This window comes from Diospyros lotus, chromosome 15 (assembly GCF_014633365.1).
Source record: "Diospyros lotus cultivar Yz01 chromosome 15, ASM1463336v1, whole genome shotgun sequence".
Classification (NCBI taxonomy): Eukaryota; Viridiplantae; Streptophyta; class Magnoliopsida; order Ericales; family Ebenaceae; genus Diospyros; species Diospyros lotus.
The window spans coordinates 34,127,683-34,149,947 of record NC_068352.1 but is presented as its reverse complement, the minus strand read 5'-3'; the positions used below and the strand labels follow the sequence as shown (position 1 = coordinate 34,149,947).

Genomic DNA, 22,265 nt, shown 5'->3' with positions numbered 1-22,265 from the left:
AAATGAATATTAGCTATCGAAATACTGGAAGATAATTTTTCAAAATGAAAATATTTTAAAAAATATGTTATAATTGGTCTTTTAGCTTAGAACAATTTTAACTTTATTTTGACCAACAATTTTAAAGTTAGTATTGAAAAACACTTTAAGAGATTATTTTAAATCTTAATATTTATTTAAAAAAATCTCTATTTATAAAAAATTATAGATTATCTGATTTTTATTTTCACAAAGGTACATGAAATTTATTTTTATTGAAAACCATAAACTCGACTCATGACTTAAGAATTAAAACCAAATGTTATTTTCCATCATTAAAACTAAACACAATTATAAAACATCACTTATTCCAAAAAAAAAAAAAAAAAAAGCAATCCCCTTTATCACATTCAAAACTGTAAGTATGTGACGGTACTAAATGGTTGGGAGTATACCATCATCCGTTGAGGTTTCTCTTTGAATTTGACCGGCTACGTGGGCACATGGTTTAACAATTTGGCCGAAAAGTCTATTTTGTATTTTGAGCAATTGAGAAGCGAAATCATTAATACTTTCATTATTAACAGTGATAGAAGGAAGGATATTACATACTTTACTTAGCATCCAAAAAAGTGGCAAGTTAATGCATTAGCAGCTACTTCCCCCCCCCCCCCCAAAAAAAAAAAATTCCATTTTATTTCAAAACGGTAAGTTACAAAATAATATCAGGCTTTCAGAAACAGCCGCAAATAGAATATAGCATTAGCAGCTACTTCTTAACGAGACGAGATGAGATGGATAATTTCTGTGTTTCTTGCTTCTGCCACTAAGAATAGAATAGAATAGAATAATATTGAATGATATGAAATCCTTCCTTCTTCACGTCCTGTTGTCCTTCCCCCTTGTACCTTTTTGCCGTGGCAGTTGTTGGCTGGCAAGGTGAGCTGAGAAGGTTCCTTCCCTCCTCCTCCGTCTTCGCCGTCGTCGGGTCTCGTACCTCGCGCTGACAGTGAGGAAGCCAGCCCGTCTCTCCCAAATTTAGTCTTGTTTCCGACAGGAAGGAAATTCATTTTGGACTTGGCGCAACACCTACATGCTCTGTTTAGTTTTGACAGCTCAAAGTTCCCTCCTCTGTGTTTTCCGAACGACACATGAATGATTGCTTCCCTGCAACATCCTCCGGACCGACTCCTCTACTTAACCTCACATCTTCTCCTGCAAATGCAAAATTAAATTTGCAAAATTAGGTTTACCTTCCTTATTCCATGCCTTTTCAGTTCTCCAATTGCCCTCTCCCCTACCCTGTTTCGTAGCTCTCAGTTGCTTTTGGCTTCATTTTTTCGGGGGTTAAATTAGGGTTTTCGAATCGTGTTTCCCGGCAATGTCGCCTTCGGCATTGTTCGCTACTGGACAACGATATTACTTATTGTGGAAATTAGGTTGATTTCTTCGGTTCAGGTTTGGATTTGGAATGATGTTATCGATGTCGCCGTCGTCCGTAGTCCGGAGTTCGCTGGAGGAAATGTTGGATTCTCTCCGACGAAGGGACGAGGAGGGCCAGCCGAGGGATTTGCCCCCTGCATTGCCGGCTCGGCCTACTTCCAGGGCCCGCCTTCCTGCTGCCAGGCGGTCGCTTCCGACCAACTTTGAGGTTGACACCGCCACGGCCTCTCCGACGAATTCATCTAATCAATCTGGCAAAAGTTGTCAGGTTAAACGACCTAGACGTGGTAGTTTTGGGGGCAAAAAGGACAGAGAATTGCCCGGTGAATCGCCATATGTTATGCTGTCTGAAGAAAAGGAACATGACGAGAGGTTTGAGGAAACAGGCGCTCCGAATCTTGCTGCGGCGGAGGCGGCTGAGCCTTCTGTTTCTCTGCCAAGGTTTCGGGAATCTGGGTGTGATGATAGTATTGGTTATTTTATAAAGAAGGTAAAAGCCTCCAGCACATTCTCTTCTTTTATTGACATCCACTTATGTCTCTCTATTTGCTCAACTTCTTTGGTAGGGTTTTTAGTCTAGTAGTGCTTTAAAATATCCGTTACGGGTCTTAGTTGAAATATCTTAAGTTACTGGCAAGTTCTTGAGCTTTCCATCGGTGGATTCTTGTTTTCACAAAATGCCTGTTTTAATCTGTCCTTGCTTCATCTTTCTGGGTGCACTGTTGTCCTACTTTTGAAAGTCTTCCCGACTGTGTGGTAATCAAATTCAGTTTAATTCAGTCCCTTTCTAATTATGGATATTTGAAGTTCAATTTGCATATAATTTAATTTGAACTTTTGATTTTGTAAGTAAAGAATAACTCTTTTTATGCCTTTTTTGCGTTTGCTATTTTGTTGGGCATTGAAAATTAAACCCGCCCAAGAGACTCTGCTACTGAATTTTCTTCCTAAATTTCTTCACATTTCAATTGGGTATCAGGTATATTATATTACCTGCTTGTGTTTTGACTGGACCTTTGGTAGATGGTCAACTCACGAAACAATAATCTAAGATTATGTTTCCTTTCTTTCTTTTATTCTTCCTTAATCCTTTTGCACACCCCCCCCCCCCCCCCCCCCCCGGGGCACAAAAGCCCCAATAGTTTTCTTTGTAAGTTTTTAATATATTATCTGCTCACACTGCATGTCTTCTGGGAGGTTGAATTCATTTTGTTGTCAATCACTTACACTAATAGTGGTTTGCTTCAGAAACTTCGTGTTTGGTGTCGGCTTCCAAATGGGGAGTTGGAATTGGGACAGATACAATCAACTCTTAGGGAGAAAGCAACTGTTCTACTTTCGGATGGAACTGTGAGTTCATATGTGCTACATGGCTTCTTAAATCTCTTAATTGTTCTAAAACACTTAATTTTAGATGGACTGTAAAGGAACTTATACTGTGTTATCACTACAGCTTGTGAATGTGTCAACTGGAGAGCTCTTACCTGCAAATCCAGATATCCTAGAGGGTGTGGATGATCTCATACAGCTTAGTTATTTGAATGAGCCGTCGGTTCTTCATAATCTTCAGTATAGATATTCTCATGATATCATTTATGTATGTATGATTATATAACTTAATTCCCTCCCCAATCAAACTGAGCTTCCCATGTATGCTCCCTTCACCTGTGCTTGTTTCCTGCAGGGTAAAGCAGGGCCTGTTTTAATAGCGATCAATCCCTTCAAAGATGTTCAGTGTTATGGAAATGATTTTGTCACAGCTTATAGGGAGAAGCTTTTTGACAACCCTCATGTTTTTGCTATAGCAGATACTGCCTATAATGAAATGATGAGAGGTGAGTTAAATGGTACCTGGAGGATGTTTAGGAAAAACAAAAAAAGACAGTGCTTTTCAGCCATTAATACTTAATAACTAAATAATTTGTTTTCTTCTATCGACTCTTTATTTTCTCATGGACTTCGCAGATGGAGTAAATCAATCCATTATCATCAGGTTAGTTAAAGCATTACCAACGCATGTATACTTGGGATTTCCTGTGCATGCATACTTGTCTACACTTGTTTGTACCTTTACATGTGTCAAGGAAGGCAAGCTCTATCTTGTGATGCTTTTTCCCATACCTTTTGCCGCTGTCCCTTTAAGGCCCAGTTTCCATGCATCATGAGATTTAAGTTATACAAGTTTTACACTAGATGTCATTCCCCAAGAATAATTTTTCCTGTCTTATAGTGGGGAAAGTGGATCGGGGAAAACGGAAACAGCAAAAATTGCAATGCAATATTTGGCTGCTTTTGGTGGGGGCAGCGGTGGGATAGGAAGTGAAATCCTCCAGACAAATTGTATATTAGAAGCATTTGGGAATGCAGAAACATCCAGAAATGCCAACTCTAGTCGATTTGTGAGTCTGTGTTACACATCTTTCCTATCCTTTGATACTTATTTTGAGATCATCCAAGACTCAGTTGACTAACTGATCAACTCACTTATCTTGATGTGTGCAGGGGAAGTTGATTGAGGTTCATTTTAGTGCAACAGGGAAAATATGTGGTGCTCAAATCCAGACCTGTAAGCATGTTTCTGTGACACTGTGGCTAAAGAGAAAGTTGCAAAACTATTTTCTTGTAATGCTTTCCCATTGTGTCTACTAATATGACTTCCTTTTTGATTGTATGTGATGTTGACCATCAATTATAACAATCAATAATAGTTCTCCTTGAAAAGGTTCGTTGTTTTTACTTTAAACTCTTGTTTTCCTTCAGGGTTATATTAATTAACAACCTCGTTTTAAAAGATTGTGCTGCCTTATTTGTGCAGTCAAGAGTGGTACAGCTTGCTGATGGAGAAAGGTCGTACCATATCTTTTATCAACTGTGTGCTGGTGCTTCACCTGGCCTAAAAGGTTTTATTTGCATCCTGTCATTTTTCCATTTATTGAAGTTGGATTAATTTATTTCAACAATGGGTGTTAGAGTGATGGAATCTTAGACCGGTGCTGGGTCTCTGATACCATGTTGTGAAGGAATATAGGCGTGGTATCTATAAACATATTCTTTTGACAGGTGACTGAATGGGACTCAAACTTGAGTATATTTTTTGGGGGATGCAGCCAGACCTGATGGGTGGTCCCTTGGGGCCTAGTCTTGCTCATACAAATTATGGAATGTTTTATTGTTTTCTGAGATCCTAGGTTTGGCATTCTTATGCCATTGCCATTCTATTGCTATATATGGAAGCTGGCTGCAACCTTGATATTTGTGATCCTTTCTGTTCAGATACAGGATGGAGTTCTCTTTGTTTTTGACATAGTTACAATTTATGAGCTAGTAGAACTTATTCTCTGACTTGGCATCATGTGTACTTTTCAGATAGACTGAATCTGAGACCAGCAAGCGAGTTCACTTATCTAGGTCAGAGTGGTTGCTCAGCAATTGCTGATGTTGATGATGCACAGAAATTTCGTAGGCTTATGGTAAATTAAAATTTAAGACTTCCCTAAACTGAATCTTTTTCATGGTTATTTGTTCAATATAGTTAATGAGATTTATATTTATGTTCTCTACTTCTATTTTTGCAGGATGCCTTGGATACTGTTCGAATTTGCAAAGAAGACCAAGAGCATGCCTTTGAAATGCTCTCTGCAGTGTTATGGTTGGGAAACATAACATATCAAGTAATTGACAATGAGAATCATGTTGAGGTAGTGGCTGATGAAGGTTAGTTTATTTCTTTCTTGAACTGTTACTGTTCAGATTGTTGTCCTTTATGTGGTGCTGTTATTTCCATTGCTGGCTTTTACAATCTCGAGTTTCTTTATCTTGTCATTGGGTGAGGACATTGAATACTTATCTGCAATATAAGAGATACATGCTGATATGGGTGAATAGTCTGTTGGCCACTAAATGGTGGATGAGATTAAAATTGTCAGATGCTCCAAATTCAACTGTCTTATTTTTAAGGCATATATTTGACCTTGTTCTCAAAACTTTAGCTTCACACACTACTTAAATTTGAGAATAACATAATATTAATACGGTTTGTGTCAAGCCAATGCAAACGAGAGCATTACCGCCAGCTGGCCTATGGCCCAGGTCAGGTAGAACTTCTTATACATTCAATTTGAATGAATTACCAGGTGAAGCAGTAGTTCTCTAAGAAACCAAATATTCATGCAGCAAGATATGAAGCCTTTATCCCACTCGTGCGGTTGGCTACGTGAATTCTAAATTTCCATTCATTTCTATCCATTGCCTTCTCTTCAAGAAGGCCCACACGCTAAATATCAAACCTAAGCGTCTCCCACCAAGTTTATTTTTTGGTGTTCCTTTACTGCTTTTGCTAACTACTTGTTCCATGCCATCAACTCTCCTCACAGGAACCTCTATTGGGCTTCTTCTTACACGACCAAACTATTTTAATCATGCAACAAAGTAACCTAAATTATATGTTTGACACATGTTGACAGTATTTGCTAATTTCTGGTGGTTTTGTTGGCCAAACCGAAGTAAGATCTGCATCCCTTTTTGTTATATTGAAAGTTATTTGGGATCTAAAGACTATAAGTAATACCATAATCCCAGCACTTCTCTGTAGTTCTTCTGATCCACGGATGACTCAAAAAAAGCCCCTATGCACAATTTTTTTTTTTTTTTTCCCAATTGCTTTAAACCGTTATTTAGTCAGCCCCTTGATAACAGATGGCTTCCTCTGGTTTTAAGAAAGTACCCAATCATGTCATTCTTTTGATTTTAAGTAAGTACCCCACTTTGTTGGATAAAGGTTGATACGTTGTTGTTTAAAGTACCCAATCAAATAAAGGGCATCTTCAGGCCATGGGCTTCCTGCTTAGTGAGGATCAGGAGAGGATTGTTTTTGTATGCAGCCTTACCTTTTCTTTGCAGAGGCTATTTTCACAACTCAAATTCATGACTTTTCAGTCACAAAGCCAAATTTTATTAATAACTTGAGGATAAATTCAAAAAAGAAATATATCTGCATCTTCATCCGGAAGTACTTAAGCATATTTCTTCCTCTTTCTTTTGGCAGCTGTGACCACTGCTGCTAGATTGATGGGTTGCAGTACCCAGGACCTCATGTTAGCTTTGTCTACCCATAGAATCCGAGCTGGGAAGGATAGTGTTGCCAAAAAGTTGACGTTGCAGCAGGTCAGATATCTGCCTCCCAACCCACCCCCTTTCCAAATACTTTTTTAATGTTGCTAAATACTCTATGCAAGTGCATTATGCACACACAAATAATACTGCATACAACAGGCTTATAACATGGATCCTTTAAATCTCTTTTTCTTAGGCAATTGATGCACGAGATGCTTTAGCAAAATTCATCTACTCAAGCTTGTTCGACTGGCTAGTTCAAGAAATTAATAAGTTGCTTGCAAAGGGGAAACAGCATGGTGGGAGATCAATAACTATACTAGACATCTATGGCTTTGAGTCATTTAAGGTTTATAAGTTATATTTGTCTATTTATTGATGTTTTTGATACAATATAATTGTAGAGAGTGATGATTTTATCTGCTAATTTTCAGAAAAATAGTTTTGAGCAATTTTGCATTAATTATGCAAATGAGAGACTGCAGCAACATTTCAATCGGCATATGTTTAAACTTGAGCAGGAGGTGAGCTTTTCTTTCTATTTGTTGCTTTAGGGGAAAATACCAAGAGTTTCTTCCTATTGGTTTCTTTTCCACTCAAAGTTGGTTCCCAAGTGAAAATAATTTCATTTATGAATTTGATTGTCATGACTCATGCACTCAGAGAACTGCAATTGCTGACACTTTCATGTGGAATTTTGTGTTTTGTTGAAGTTGTTTCTGTTCTTGCATGGCATTTTTGAGGACATCATATTTTTAATTGACCTCCATGAAGATCCTTTAGCAAACTAAATGTCTGAGAATGTTAATTTTCCGACTTGTTTATTTTGTCTTTAGGAGTATGAAATGGATGGCATTGATTGGACGAAAGTGGACTTTGAAGATAACCAAGAGTGTTTGGAACTCTTTGAGAAGGTATTTCTGGTGTTTTAAGTCCTGTTCACCTGATAAATTTTATCCTGGGACAGAGAAACAGAACCTCAATCATGTCATATGTTTGATATTAGTAGAGTCCTTCCTGACTTATTTTTGGAGCATCATGATTTTTCTTTTCATTTTCTTTTTTCCTTTTGATAAGCAGGCCATTGGAGGATTCATATTTATATGATGCTATAGAGTATGATTGCTTCCTGATGAAGCTTTCTTGCATAATTCGAGCCATTAACTTCTTGTAATGTTGTTTCTAATAAAGGAAAGTTGCAAAGAAAATAACAGATTGAACTTTTTAATTGAAGCTATACACTTAGGTTTCCCATCTTTGATTATATGTTGTATATATGAAACCTAAGTGTAGGGTTTTATATTTAGAATACTTCTTTCATGTGGGGTGGAAGTCTTAATGGCTTCAACACTTTCATTTTGCAGAAACCTATTGGGTTAATTTCTTTGTTGGATGAGGAATCGAATTTCCCCAAGGCCACTGATTTGACCTTTGCCAGTAAGCTCAAGCAACACTTGAACAGTAATCCTTGCTTTAAAGGAGAAAGAGGTGGAGCTTTTAGTATTCACCATTACGCCGGAGAAGTAAGTTGTTCAACAACTTTAATTGGAACCAATCAGAAATTCAAACCTCAAATTAGTAACTCATTTAGCTCCTTATAATGCTCACTGTTTTCTAGAAAACTAAAGATGAAATTAATGGTTAACTACTATTAATTAGCAACTTGAGACGATTTCATTAATAGCATACATTTATGTCCGCAATGTCACGAAACACAGGAAAAAAATTTCTGCACTTGTCTCAAATTCAAAATGTCCTTTTCTTTGGTTCTTTTTTAATCTTAATTATCTTGGTTCAAGCAATTTTTTTGAGCAATTTAGAAATTTATTCATGAATTTTCATGACTCACTCCCTATGTTAAAGGGACTCTATTAGAAGGTCAGGGGTGTATTTGTCTATACGTGTTGGATTTATGTATTTCTAAGTGTTTTTTATATTTAACAAAATGGGGTTTGTAGAGAAGCTTACAGTTTTAATTTGTTTTTTTTGGCATAAAATAAAAGTTTTATATATAGCTTGGCAGAAAGCTCTTGTTCTTTACTGTATTTATCAAGACCATATACTATATCCTATCTCAAGTTTCAAATGCTGGGACACAGGTATTTCACCAATTTTCAGGAGTCCATGCAACATAGATCATCCAAACAGCCTGGTCATATATCTTAAGCTTTTGAGATATTGGCTAATTTAACAGGGTCAACAAGATTACCTTCAATCACAAAATTTGGAATATAATTTTTTTTTTCTGTAAATTGGAATACAAATTAAAGGTGGCATTCTGAGCTACACTACAACAACGTTTTTCATAGTGTCATGTCTGCACAAGTTGGATAAGAGTTAAAATAACAGAAGTACATTTTCCCCTTTTAAGGAAAATTTATCTAAAGTTGGATAAGAGTTAAATAACAAAAGTACATTTTCCCCTTCCAAGGAAAATTTATCTTTCTGTTCTTTGGAGCCAAAAGAAAAAAAAAAAAAAAAAAGATTGTCCTGCCTTTATTAAGCAATACGTTTGCACTTCAGAATTTCTTGGAGAAACATTTAAAATTTCTTACCTTGGTGGAGTTGTTATGGCAATAAATGAGCAAACATCATACTTAGATAATTCTGGATTTTGGACTTCTATGGATATCAGTACTTATAATTTCAGAACTTTTTTTTTTGCCTATTATTGTTCAGGTGTTGTATGATGCAAGTGGCTTCTTGGAGAAAAATAAAGATTCATTGCACTCAGATGCCATCCAACTCCTTTCATCATGCCATCACAGGCTTCCCCAGTTGTTTGCCTCCAGTATCCATAACCAATTTTTTAAACCTTCTATCTCTTCACCCCAAATTGGTGTGTTAGATCCTCAGAGGCAAAGCGTTGCCACAAAGTTCAAGGTAAACATGCAATTGGCATTTCTTTTTGTGTTGGAAATATTTGTGGCCATTATATGCTTTGACTATGACTTTACAAGAATGCATGTCATAACTTTTTTCAACTCACTCTCTTCTAAGAACTTTGTGGCATTGTTTCTTTTCTATTTTACTTTTGTTGGAATGCTTGATAAATCATTATTTTCTGCCTTTATAACATGTTACGTTTTGGGAACAAGTGACATTAAGATGGTATCAGACCTTTTAGTTTTAGGAGATCCTGGGTTCAGTATCATTCTATGTGTGTGTTCCCAGTATTCAAGTTTTCCATGCACTTTTTCTTTGTGCATGCTGACGCACCTTTATTTTGTTTGTCATGTGAAACCATGTGTGGTGCATGAGTGGAGTGTTGGAAAGGGCAGTAACACTGTCTATCATGCATTCAAATATACCTAATATTATCATTTTTATCTTAATTATTATACTTCTCAGAAATGAATGTGATTAGAAGTTTTGAACATTTGTGTTGTTTCCATTTTTTATCATTGCACAATTTGATATCTCAGTCACTTCAAAATGTTTATTTAATGGGGTTTTAGTGGAACTTCTTTTGACACTGGTTTTTGGAACAAATATGTGTTTGCTATTGTGTCTATACTTTTTTGTTCCAGGGAATAGAAAGAATCTTTGAACATAATTGTCTATCATGCTCTCAACATACTTATAAAATAGCTGTCTTTTTTCTTATCATTTTTATCTTAATTTTGATATTTTCTAGTGATCAATATGATTAGAAGTTTTGAGCATGGATTCTTTTTGTGTTTTCATTTTTTTATGATTCTAAATTTTGATAAATTAGACACTTGAAAATGTTTATTGAATGGGGGTTGTATGGGAACTTCATTGGACAATATAGGTTTTGGAAACGCTATCTCAATATGTGTTTACTGTTGCATCTGTACTTTTCTTTTTAGGGAATAAAAAGAATCTCTGAAATGATCCCACCTATATTTGAAAAAATAAGTGAAGATTATGAGATCTAATACTAGTGCTTATTTTCAAATACTCTTGTTGGCACAGAAGTCTTTTGGTGAAAGTGTTATTGCAATTGGTTCTTTCTGTTTAATGGTGATGCCCTTTTTGTTTCTCTACTCATTCTTGTAACATGAACATATTATAATTTAATAATAAAGTAACTGATATATTGATATCTTGCATTTTTGTCTTTTGTTTTGATATGACATGCTTATTTAACCATTTTTGTTGTGGAAATTTGACTTTCTGCTGTGATTATAGGGTCAACTATTCAAATTAATACAGCAGCTAGAGACATCCATGCCACATTTTATTCGTTGCATAAAACCAAATAGTAAGCACCTTCCTGGTATTTTTGAGAAGGATCTGGTCTTGGAGCAACTTAGGTGTTGTGGGGTTCTGGAGGTTGTCCGGATCTCACGATCTGGCTATCCTACACGAGTGACACATCAAGATTTTGCTAGAAGGTGGAGTATGAGACTCTGCTTTAGTCATTTAATGATTTTTTCTTCTTTACTCTGAGGAACTTTGAAAACATATGTATGAATTCAGGTATGGATTCCTTCTTGCGGAGGATAATGCATGTCAAGATCCACTAAGCATATCAGTTGCCATTCTGCAACAATTTGATGTTCTTCCTGATATGTACCAAGTTGGTTATACAAAATTATATTTTAGAACAGGGCAGGTGAGTTCAAATTCCATTTAGAGGAACTTAAAGTTGTTTTTGTCCTTGAGAGTTTAGTGAGATGATAGTTTTGCTGATAATTACCCCAAGAATATGCTCCTTGCTGGTTGGTAATCCACTACTTTCGCTTTAACCTGAAAAGGGTAAAGAAATTTGGGGGACTCTGGAAAAATTGCTGATCAGAAATTGAATTCTTTGCACCAGAAAACTATAAGAGAGTCCAATTTTGTCATGACATTGGTCAATTTTGCATTAGACATTGGCAGCATGATAAATAGCAGGAAAATCACTCAAATTATGAAAATCACTGGGACAGAACCTACTTATTTGAGATCACCTGTGAGTTTTCTATTGTCATGAAAAACCTTGAAGTTTTCAAGAGAAAAAAAGGAATGAAAGAGATTCCTGCATAAAGTTTGATACGGAGATTTTTGCACTCAGTGTTTGTAGGGAGGAGTGACCTAAGAAGTATCTAAACCTGCTGAACTTCGATGTAATCAAAATGCAGTTCATCTAATCAAATCTGTTTCCCTGAAATGTGTTTTCTTTGATGTCGTATTATGGTGCTTAATAGATAGCTGCATTAGAAGATACAAGAAAACAAGTGCTGCAAGGCACACTACAGGTCCAGAAACGATTTCGTGGTCATCAGGCTCGTCGCCACTTCCATGAACTCAAGAAAGGAGTAATAACACTGCAATCATGTAAGGCATATGCGATTTATTTATTTGATTCATATGGAAGAGATAGTTTACTGGCTTTCTAGATGATCGGATCTCAAGAACAAAACCATAGAAATTCTCTAATTACAAGGATATGAACGAACAAAAGAAAAAAAAAAACAGATAATGGCCTATTCGAGAGGGCCCTTCTCTCCCAAAGCTTCTTCCGAATTCTCTAGCTACCTCTCTCTCCTTTTCTCTGCCTTTTATATGTATTCCCTAGTTTGTTGCAGCCACGTGAGTTTGTTATTCTCCCCCAACCGAATGTGACTCTTTTGCCCTTTTGTCCTTTTCCTTAATTGCTCCTGCTTCTTCTTTCATTTTACGTCGCTGCTATGTGTGACGAACAGGGGCCCTATCATTACTCCTGCCCACGAGATTCACCTTGTCCTCAAGGTGAAACTCAGGAAATTGATGTAGTATCTAATTGTATGGCTCCCAAGTGACCTCCAGGGGTGGCAACCCTTTCCATTGAATAAGAACATCAAGCGCCCTCAAGTTTTTTCCCGTGTTTGGCCTTACCCCCAGTAGGAATTCTGGTTCTACCTTCATCTCCAGCTCTGCAGTTAGTTGGTCAAGGATTGTGGTAGCCTCATGCACTGTTCCTTCAGCCTTTTGGAGCTGGGAGATGTGAAATACGGGATGAATTGCATAAGAGGGTGGTAGAGACAGCTTGTACGCTACCTTCCCAATCTTTTTCTCCAATGCAAAGGGTCTGTAAAACTTTGGTGACTGTTTTCCATTTGGCCTAGAAGCCAATGTCTTCTGCCTATAGGGGCGTATTTTCACATAAACCAATTCGCCAACCTCAAAATGGATGTCTCGCCTCCTTTTATCTGCTATATCTTTCATTTCCACCTGCGCCCGCAACAACTGGGCTTTCAACTTCTCCAAAATCAAATCATGTTCTAACAACTATTGTTCCAACATCGAGACAGCTGTTGTTCCCTTCTCAAATCTCAACAACGGGGGAGGTTTACACCCATAAACTATTTGAAACGGAGTTAATTTAGAGGAGACATGGTAAGAAGTATTATACCAGTATTTAGCCCAGGGAAGCCAACTGTACCACGACTTTTGGTTTGGAGAAAGAGAAACATCTAGGGTATGTCTCCAATGTTTTGTTGAGGACCTTCGTTTGGGAGTCGGACTAAGCGTGATAGGAGGTGCTTCTACTCAACTTAGTGCTTTGCAACCAGAAAAGTTCTTCCCAGAAATGGCTGGCAAAGATTTTCTCTCTATCGGAAACGATAGAGTTTGGAATACCATGTAACCAGATAATTTCTTTCACAAAGACCCCTGCTATACTGGCTACTAAAAATGGATGTTTCAAAGCAATAAAATGTCCATACTTGCTTAGTCGATCCACAACCACCAAAATCAAATCCATTCCCGCTGATTTTGGCAGCCCCTTGATGAAATCCATCAACACATCCTCCCAAATTTGTCGAGGAATAGGGAGTGGCTGCAGCAAACTACTGGGAGAGAGTGCCACATATTTATTCTATTGGCACACTGAACAATGGCGAACATACCGACGAATGTCTCGTTTCATCCCAACCCACGTACATTGGCAGGGATTCGTTTATGTCTTGAGGAAGCCAGAATGGCCCCCAATTTGCCCATTATGACCCTCCTTTAGCATCAGGGAAGTTAAAGTGGAGCCTTTAGGAAGATACAACTTCCCTTTGAACAATAAATGACCATCCACCCACGCAAAATCTGGTTTGCTAGAAGGATTAGATTGTACCTCTTTAATGATTTGTCGGAGTTTACTATTTTCCTCTATCTCCTTTTTCAAATGATCCAACTATAAGACTCGAGGAATGATGAGTGTCATCAGCGTGACATGGGAGTGGAGGCGTGAGGATGCATCAGCTACACGGTTCTCCAAACTTGGGCGATATTGAATCTCAAAATCGTACCCCATCAGCTTCACCACCCATTTTTGACATTCCGAGCTGACCAACCTCTGCCCCACCAAAAACTTAAGGCTTTGCTGATTAGTTCGAATAATGAATTTTCCCCCCAACAGATAATGTCTCCACTTCTTCATTGCAAATACCATCACCATCAACTCTCTCTCATACACTGATTTATTCTGACCAATTGGATTTAGGGTGTGACTAAAGAAAGCAAGTGTCACTACTCTTGCATCAAAACTGCCCCTAACCCATACCCCAAAGCATTTGTCTCCACAATGAACTCTTTGGAGAAGTCAGGTAAGGCTAACACCAGCAAATCTATCATAACCTTTTTTAGCGACTGACATGCTTGCTTTGATAGCTCATCCTATAGAAGTTATCTTTTCGGACACACTCTGTCAACGGCTAAGCCAATTTGCCATAGTTCCTCACAAACCTTCAGTAATACCTCGTAAGGACTAAAAAGCCTCGGAGTTCGCGTAGAGATTGAGGGTTGGGACACTCCATGACAACCTTTATTTTAGCACTATCTATAACCACACTTTCTTGTGAAATAACATGTCCCAGATACTCGATCTCCCTCTGCCCAAATTGGCATTTCTTTGCATTTGCATACAACTAATGAGCTATTAGGATCCGTAATACGCATCTCAAATGCTCCTTGTGTTTTGCCACACTCTTACTATAGATCAAAATGTCATAAAAAAATACCAGGACAAGTTGTCTCAAGTGCTCATTAAAAATCTCATTCATCAAAGATTGAAATGTGGCGGGTGCATTGGTTAAATCCAAAAGGTATCACCATAAATTCATCTGGTGCGAAAAGTGGTTTTCAGAATATCATCTGGTGCGATACATATTTGATGATAACTCGATTTCAAATCTAACTTAGAAAAAACCGCAAGCCCATTTAGTTCATCTAAGAGTTCTTCAATGACTGGGATTGAGAATTTATCAGGGTAGTTACCTTGTTTAAAGCTTTGTAGTCCACACAAAATCTCCACCCACCATCCTTCTTCTTGACCAGCAACACGAGACTGGAAAATGGGCTAATGCTCGGCCTAATGATCCCTGTTGCCAACATCTCCCAAACTAGCTTTTCAATTTCATTTTTCTGGAGGTGAGGATAGCAGTAAGGTCTCACGCTTATCGGATAACTCTCGGGTTGCAGTGCAATAGTGTGATCCCACCTCTAGTGTGGGAGAAGTCCACACAGCTCCTCAAAGACTTCCTTAAATTCCGTTAACACCTTTTGCAGACTGTCAGGGACTTCCACCCTCGCCTCTTTTACTTTAGCCATCAAACTTCCCAATTCTAGAAGCACTCCCTCTCAATTTTCGCGGAATGCCTTCATCATTGACTTCAAAATTACTAATGTTTTGCTAAGGCTGGGATCCCCATGCAATGTGATAGTCGTGTCCCCTACTCTAAACTTCATAATTAACGAGCCCCAATCCACCTGTGTTTCCCCAAGTGTGGCTCACCATTTCATCCCAGAATAACATTAGAGCTTCCTAGTTCTAATGGCAGGAAGTCCTCGACTATCTCCACATTTTGCAACGATAAGGTCACCCCCTTACAAACTCCAGCCCCTTGTATCGCCATGCCCGAGCCCATGATCACACTGTAGCCTCAAGTTTGTGTCTGTAAAAGTCCCAATTTTTGCACTAGATCAACAGCTATGAGGCTATGAAGTTATGGAAAGCTCCACTATCGATTAAGACCACCACTTCCTGGCCTTCTATTTTCCCCTTAACCTTCATCGTATGGGGAGGTGTTAACCCCACTACTGAATTCAATGATAACTCTACCATTTCTCCAACTTTAACTGTGTCTTCCAATTCCTCAGAATTCTCGATTGCCTCGGCTCGCTCTATTTTTTCTTCTTCTTCTTCTTCTTCCCTTTCTTCCTCATATATAACCATCACTTGTAACTCCTTGTTCCTACATTTATGCCCAATAGAATACTTCTCATTGCAACGAAAACATAATCCCTTTGCATGCTTTGCTTGTAGCTCACTTTCACTCAATCATTTGAAGGGTGGGGTGCTCAATTTTCCGGTGGCTAGTGATCAGAATGGTTGGTTTGGCTAACTGTTGTAGTTTTGGGAGGATTCGAAGGTGGAGATAATGGAAATCTCTACATATTAGGGGTTGGGGCTGAGGGTGTCTGTTGGTGATAACTAAGAAAACAGAAGTATAACACAGCAAAGGGAATTCACAAAATGGAGGCAAATCACAGATACAATTTTATTGAGTCTCTAGGATTGTTTAAATACATCAAACCTTAACTGAATTGCTACATAATTCATCCATAATATCCTAAAATATAGGAACTAATTAACTGAAGAACTTTAACTACAGCTAAACAAAAAAAAAAAAATCATAACAGAAGCCTTAAACTTAGGACTATAACTAACTCTTTTATCAACTAAGTTAGCTACTTCTGCTCCTATTTTTCCTCTCCTAAAGCCAGCTGTAAGATAGATTTCCAGATTATCTTCAATTCTGCTTCAACATTATAACAGTTGCTGAGGCATTTTCAACAGTGTCTTCACCTTATTTGGGCTGTAACCCAAATGGTTTCCTTGGAGCACTTGATTCTTGTCCTCATTCCTCTGGGCCATATCCATGATATTCTCCAGTCTAGTAGGCCTTAACACTATGATTTCAGCCCGTATCTCCGGTTTGAGCCCATTAATGATATGCCCCTCCAATATAGCTTTGGGCATATCTTCAATCGGCGATGCTAACGTCTCAAAGCAAAGTCGGTAGTCCTTGACGGATCCCCATTGTCGAAGAGCTAGAAATTTCTCCTCTACGGAGCCTTCTTGCATAGACCGGAACCAATTCCTCAACAGCCCCTTTAGTTCCTCCCAACTTCTCACCCTTCGTCTCCTTTGCTCCCACTGGAACCACGAAAGGGCTCCTCCTTCAAAACACAGAATTGTGGACTCCAATTTCTCAGTCTCCATCAGTTGGTTTATAGCAAAGTAACACTCAGCCTTGAAAGCCCATCCATCCGGATCATCACCCTCGAAAATTGACATCTCCAACCGCCTACAATGTGTTTCCTGTCTCCAGATTTCATCAATTCCACTGCCTACTTCTCCACTTTTCCCTCTTGTATCCGGCATCAACTCAGTTGATAAGGAGGAATTTGGAGGTTTGTTTTCCCTACCGCGCTTTCCCTTCCTCTCTTTTTCCTGCCCCTCCCATTTCGCCATCAATAAATTGAATCCAACATCACCGCCATGTTCTTCTCTATATTTTGCACCCTCTGAAATTCAGTTTTCATTGATTCCAGTCCCACCTGCAGTCTCTCCATTTGCCCCTCCATCTGTTGATGGTAACTTTCCAATCTTTCCCTCCAGTTCTCCCACTCTCTTAGAGATGGTCACTCCCATGGATTAGTGCTCTAATATCAAAACAATAGAATCTCAATAACAAAATGATAGAAATTCTCCAATTACAAGGATATGAACGAACAGATGGAAAAAAAAAAAAAAAAAAACAGATAATTGCCTATTCGAGAGGGCCCTTCTCTTCCAAAACTTCTTCCGAGTTCTCTAGCTACATCTCTCTCCTTTTCTCTGCCTTTTATATGTATTCCCTAGTCTATTGCAGCCACATGAGTTTGTTATTCTCCCCCAACCGCACGTGATTCTTCTGCTCTTTTGTCTTTTTCCTGAACTGCCCCTGCGTCTCCTTTCATTTTACGTCGCTGGTATGTGTGACAAACAGGGGCCCTATCAGTAGACTAATTATTTTCATGTTGTCTGTGTCAAATGGTTAAACTTTTGGGACATTTGGTGACTTATCAATATCCTTATACCTATGTTCCATTCTGAGCAAATAGAACAGATGACATCTATTGAGGAGCACATAAAACTGTTGTCTGGAAACATATTTAGGCTATGAAGATATAAGAACGATCTTGGATTAGAGACTGCACTGTTCAATGATTTCTTGAGTTATTTGAATAAGAATCCCGCCTTCTTTCATTTTTAATATGGCATGGGTTTTACATATGTAATAGAAGTTACTATCATCTTACAGTTGTACGTGGTGAAAATCATAGAACAGAGTATGGATTATTAATAAAGTTGAAGGAGCAAACTGCTCGCAGAACACTTGAAGAGCAGCTCTCTGCAATCATCCATTTACAATCTGGTAATTTATGCTATTCATTGGACAAGTGCCTTGCTATTAAATTGCCTTCCTCTACTAATGTTTTTTTTCCTGCAGTAATTCGAGGGTGGTTAGCTCGAAGCCATTTTAATTACCAGAAGAGATTGAAGAAATCAATTCCTGATAACACAAGGCAAAAGCCAGGGAGGAAAAGTGCAGAAGTTAAGGTAATCTACTGTGATATATCTATCATTGACAAGGATCTTTCTCTTTTTCTTGGAGTTGCATCATTCCTGTTATACAAACAGTTGCATTATAGTATTTGGTTCCAACTTCCTCCCTCACACATGGTGGTTGCCCCAAAGACAAAATATGTATAATAAACTCTTGCAGCTTTCTTATACTAGGAAACATTCAATTGGGTTAAGATCTATGAGAATCACAACCTGAAAAGCCAAAGCATGAATTTACAACTAATAGAGTTTGAATATAGGATAGACAATAGCAGCAGCACACAATCCTTAATCCCACTTGGTGGGGTCTGCTGCATGGATTCTAGCTTGCTAATCATCTCTATATAATGACCATAAAGACCGAAAATAGGATGAAACAGAGTTTTCTTTTGTTTATCAAGGTAATGCCGTAGGTTGAATGACTAAAATGTTAGATATTCCATTGACGTTCGCATCCAAAATCAAAGGGAATCTAATTGGTCGTTCAGACTTATAGCTAGTTACTGTTTTTAGTCTTGGTTAAATAATAGTGCTGATTAGTTATTTTTTAATACAGACATTGAGCTGAAAATGAGTCATGTTTTGAGTTGTGAGTGTAGTGGGGGTTAGGGGGGTGCCATTGTGTTGTTTCTATTGTTACTATTGCTGCTACCTCCCGAACAAAGGCAGAGGGGTGGGCAAGCTTATTTGCTGAAATAATCCTGCAAGAGGGAAAGAGGGGCTTCCTAACTTTCTGCTAGGGGGGCTTATTTTTGTCAATTGCACCCCCCCCCCCCCCCCCCTCTCTCTCTCTCTCTCAGTGTGGGTGTGCAGTGATGTAGGGAACATCGTTATAGGTGTTGGAGTACAGTTCCATATACTACTGCTTGTAAGGGTGCTTTTAATGCATGAATATCTAAGTTAGTGTAACTAACTCAGGAATAGAGAGAATTAAGTAATGTTTCTGTGCTTTTTGGTTCTTTGGAAATTTATCAGGAGATATTGCAAGAAACCTTTCTTCCTTCAGTTCTAGAAGAGCTTCAGAGGCGTGTTTTAAAGGCAGAAGCTACCCTGGGGTTAAAGGAGCAAGAGAATGCAGCATTGAGGGAGAAACTGCAGCAATATGAGAAGCGATGGTCAGAATATGAGGCAAAAATGCGATCCATGGAGGAGATGTGGCAGAAGCAAATGGTATCTTTACAAGTAAGTTCTGCCCTTGTGAATAGACATAAGTAAATCTACAAGGTTATGTGCTAGCCATATGAAACTGTAATTTAGAGAAAGATGCTGACTGATGGCTGCAACTCGCCAACTCCTTTAAATTAATAACTGATCTACTGGACAAGGAACCATCATTATTGGATCTTGATAACAAAGATCTTGGGACCATCAGTTGTGGATCCTTCATTTTCTTAGGCTTTCATGTCCGAGCAAATTTAAATATGTTATTGCATGTCCTGGGACATCCGAAATCACCTTTAGCTAAAGGAAATAGCAAGGAAGGAAGAAAAGATTTACTAGGACTTATTAGATATGGAAAAAAGGAAGTAGAATCCATTAGCAACGTCTCTATATATTGTGGTTGTTCTGTTAACATTGTATTTACTCGGATAGGCTCTAAATCCCCTTTTAGTCTTGCCATGATTGCGTCATTTTTTTTTATTCTGACATTGTGACATAATTTTGGACATCCTTATGGGAGAGTCAAATAAATATATTAGGTTGTACCCCAGTTCATTGCTTAAATAGGTCTTTCGCTCAACTTAGTGTTGCAATGAACGACCAGATTTAGTCAAGGACTATTGTGTTGCCTTCAGTGCAAAATTAATGGTCACTGGCAATGCAAAGGGACAAAAATAATACAAGCTAGTAAAACTTTGTATGGTTGTCAAACTTCCTGTGTACTCTGATAGTTCCCTTGACGAGACCGCTTTTTCCTTGTGAGCTGAGCTCAGTATTAAGTTTCACTTCAAATTTATAGTTACCTAATATTCAGTTTAAGCTAAAAGTCTAAAAATAGATTATTTGGGCAGTATTGCAATTATGTTCGAAGGAGATGGATTCTAATGTTTACAAATAACTTCAATAATGAAACGCATGCCCTTTTTCATTGATTCCATTTAGTATCAGTTGCTCATATACTCCGTTTGAAGGAAAATGCCCTGTGTAGTTCTTTCAAACTGGTTGAAGGCATATCACTGGGGAGTATGTCAAATCCGTGACTTATCTGACTGAAAATATTTTTCTTAAGGTGAGTTTGGATGCAGCCAGGAAGAGTCTTGCTGCCAGTGGTCAACCTGGAAGGCAAGATGGTTCTCTGTCACCTTGCCATTATGATTCTGAGGATACAATGTCCATGGGAGCACAAACTCCCGGTGGAAACATGCCCATCAAGTTCTCTAATACTGGGAGAGATGTAGCTGGGCGAGAGATTAATGGTGGTTTGGATGTTGTGTACCATCTAGTGAACGAATTTGAGCACCAGAAGCAGGATTTTGATAATGAGGCCAAATCCATTATAGAGGTCAAATCAGGGCGACCAGAGGAAGAGCTTCAGAAGCTGAAACTCAAGTTTGTGATATGGAAGAGAGATTACAAGTCTCGGTTACGGGAGATTAAAACCAAACTTCACAAAATTGGGCATTCAGAACCAGAGAAAAGCCGTCGGAACTGGTGGGGAAAGAAAATCAGAAGAGGGGGGTTGTAGTATTTCCGTTTTTAGTTTATATAGTCATGTATATTGAGGCAGTGGGAAAGAGATTTCGCAATACCTGTAGCATTTATAGGACCGATCTTGTTCATTTACACGTTTGGTGGAGAAGAGAGGGTGTGTATTTTTGTAAACCATCTCTTTTTGTTGCTTGGCCAAAGGATTACGAGCGAGCTTGTGTACAGGAAAAAGGTGAGATCTCGCCCGTCTCGTTCCACCTGATGAGTAGTCCTAAAGGTCTTACCTGTTAATATATTTATGTGTGTGTCTCTTTTTGTATTTGGTTGCTTATTTTGTTTGACACATTTTAAAGTTCAATAAGTGATTTGATGCTTCTCTTTCTATTCCTTTTTTTTTTTTAAATTATTTTTAAAATCCTAAAATTATAGTAATTGATTTGTGAAAATGTATATGAAAATTTACGATTTTTTTGTTTCTGTGCCTTTCATGCATAAGGACGTTGATGATAAAAAAATGTCAATTTGTGTGTCACAAGAAATTGAAAAAAAGATTCTTACAATGTGTGAAGAGATTTATTTTTATTCGTAGTGTTTGAATAAATATTTATGTAAACTTATGCATTTCTTTAAATACTTGTGTAAACTTAGCAACAATATAAAATTACATGAAATTTTCTTGCAATGATTGTTTAGTTACGTGGTTCACTACCTAGAGAGATTATATTGTTACTATTTTGATGTTTTTTAAGTGCCCATTATTAGGTAATTCTTGATTAACTTTTTTTTTAAAAAGTAAAATTAACTTTTGACTTCACAAGAAATTAAACATTCTTAAATCTGAAAATGAAGAGCAAACAGTTTCCTATATGAAAAATTAGTGGCTTATTTTAAAGATAAGTAGTAAATTTGGCCTTGAAGACAAAATATAATGGTCCATTGGGCACTTTGTCCTTTTAAAATTAACTTTTTGTGAAAAAAATGGTATCAATTTGGTTACGACACTTTAGCCTAATAATTAAATTGAGTACTGAATTTTAAAATGGACAAAATAATTCACTCACCCTTCATAAATAAGACTTAAGTTAATTGTAGATGACGGTATAATTTAAACTATTGTCTAGTGGTGTTAAAATAAGAACTAAATTCTATTTATAAAAAAATAATAATTTATTTAACTCATTTAAATCACAATAATCAATTTAATTCTTAGATCCTAAATAGTGGCAAATTTCACACTAGGCCAAAAAAAATACGAAGAAACAGATGTTTACGTTCCTGATAGGCTGATACTTTCGGGCGAAATACGTACAACTCGTATGCTCGTTGGTGAGTCAGCTCGCATAGTGGCAGAATTTAAATTTTCGCGCGCTCAGGCAATATCCAATTTTTTGCTAAATCTTGAACACCTGCGTAACCGACATCACCAGCTTAGTGTAAACCATCATATAGCCTCTCTATATAAAGTTACAAACCATACTTTCTCATCATT

General features: G+C 37.7%; 1 protein-coding gene across 1 annotated transcript; it reads left to right on the top strand.

Annotated features, from left to right (window-relative positions):
• The first annotated feature begins 764 nt into the window (after nt 1–764).
• LOC127791525 (myosin-2) lies at nt 765–21,150 on the top strand. Its single transcript, XM_052321445.1, has 24 exons — nt 765–1,912; nt 2,671–2,772; nt 2,876–3,019; nt 3,107–3,257; nt 3,388–3,415; nt 3,653–3,821; nt 3,925–3,988; nt 4,131–4,144; nt 4,238–4,322; nt 4,789–4,892; nt 4,998–5,136; nt 6,467–6,585; nt 6,731–6,883; nt 6,969–7,058; nt 7,371–7,448; nt 7,899–8,057; nt 9,214–9,417; nt 10,690–10,895; nt 10,981–11,116; nt 11,691–11,820; nt 17,823–17,936; nt 18,012–18,121; nt 19,103–19,309; nt 20,358–21,150. Exons 1-24 carry the CDS (start codon nt 1,451–1,453, stop codon nt 20,811–20,813), a joined length of 3,624 nt encoding a protein of 1,207 aa, XP_052177405.1. The 5' UTR covers nt 765–1,450; the 3' UTR covers nt 20,814–21,150.
• Nucleotides 21,151–22,265: the final 1,115 nt, after the last annotated feature.

Excerpts from the sequence above, each read along its gene's own strand:
- LOC127791525 (XM_052321445.1), top strand. The coding sequence starts at position 1,451 with ATGATGTTATCGATGTCGCCGTCGTCCGTAGTCCGGAGTTCGCTGGAG. Across the intron at positions 5,137-6,466 it reads TGAGGTAGTGGCTGATGAAG|CTGTGACCACTGCTGCTAGA; the intron begins GTTAGTTTATTT and ends TTCTTTTGGCAG. Across the intron at positions 7,449-7,898 it reads GTTTGGAACTCTTTGAGAAG|AAACCTATTGGGTTAATTTC; the intron begins GTATTTCTGGTG and ends TTCATTTTGCAG.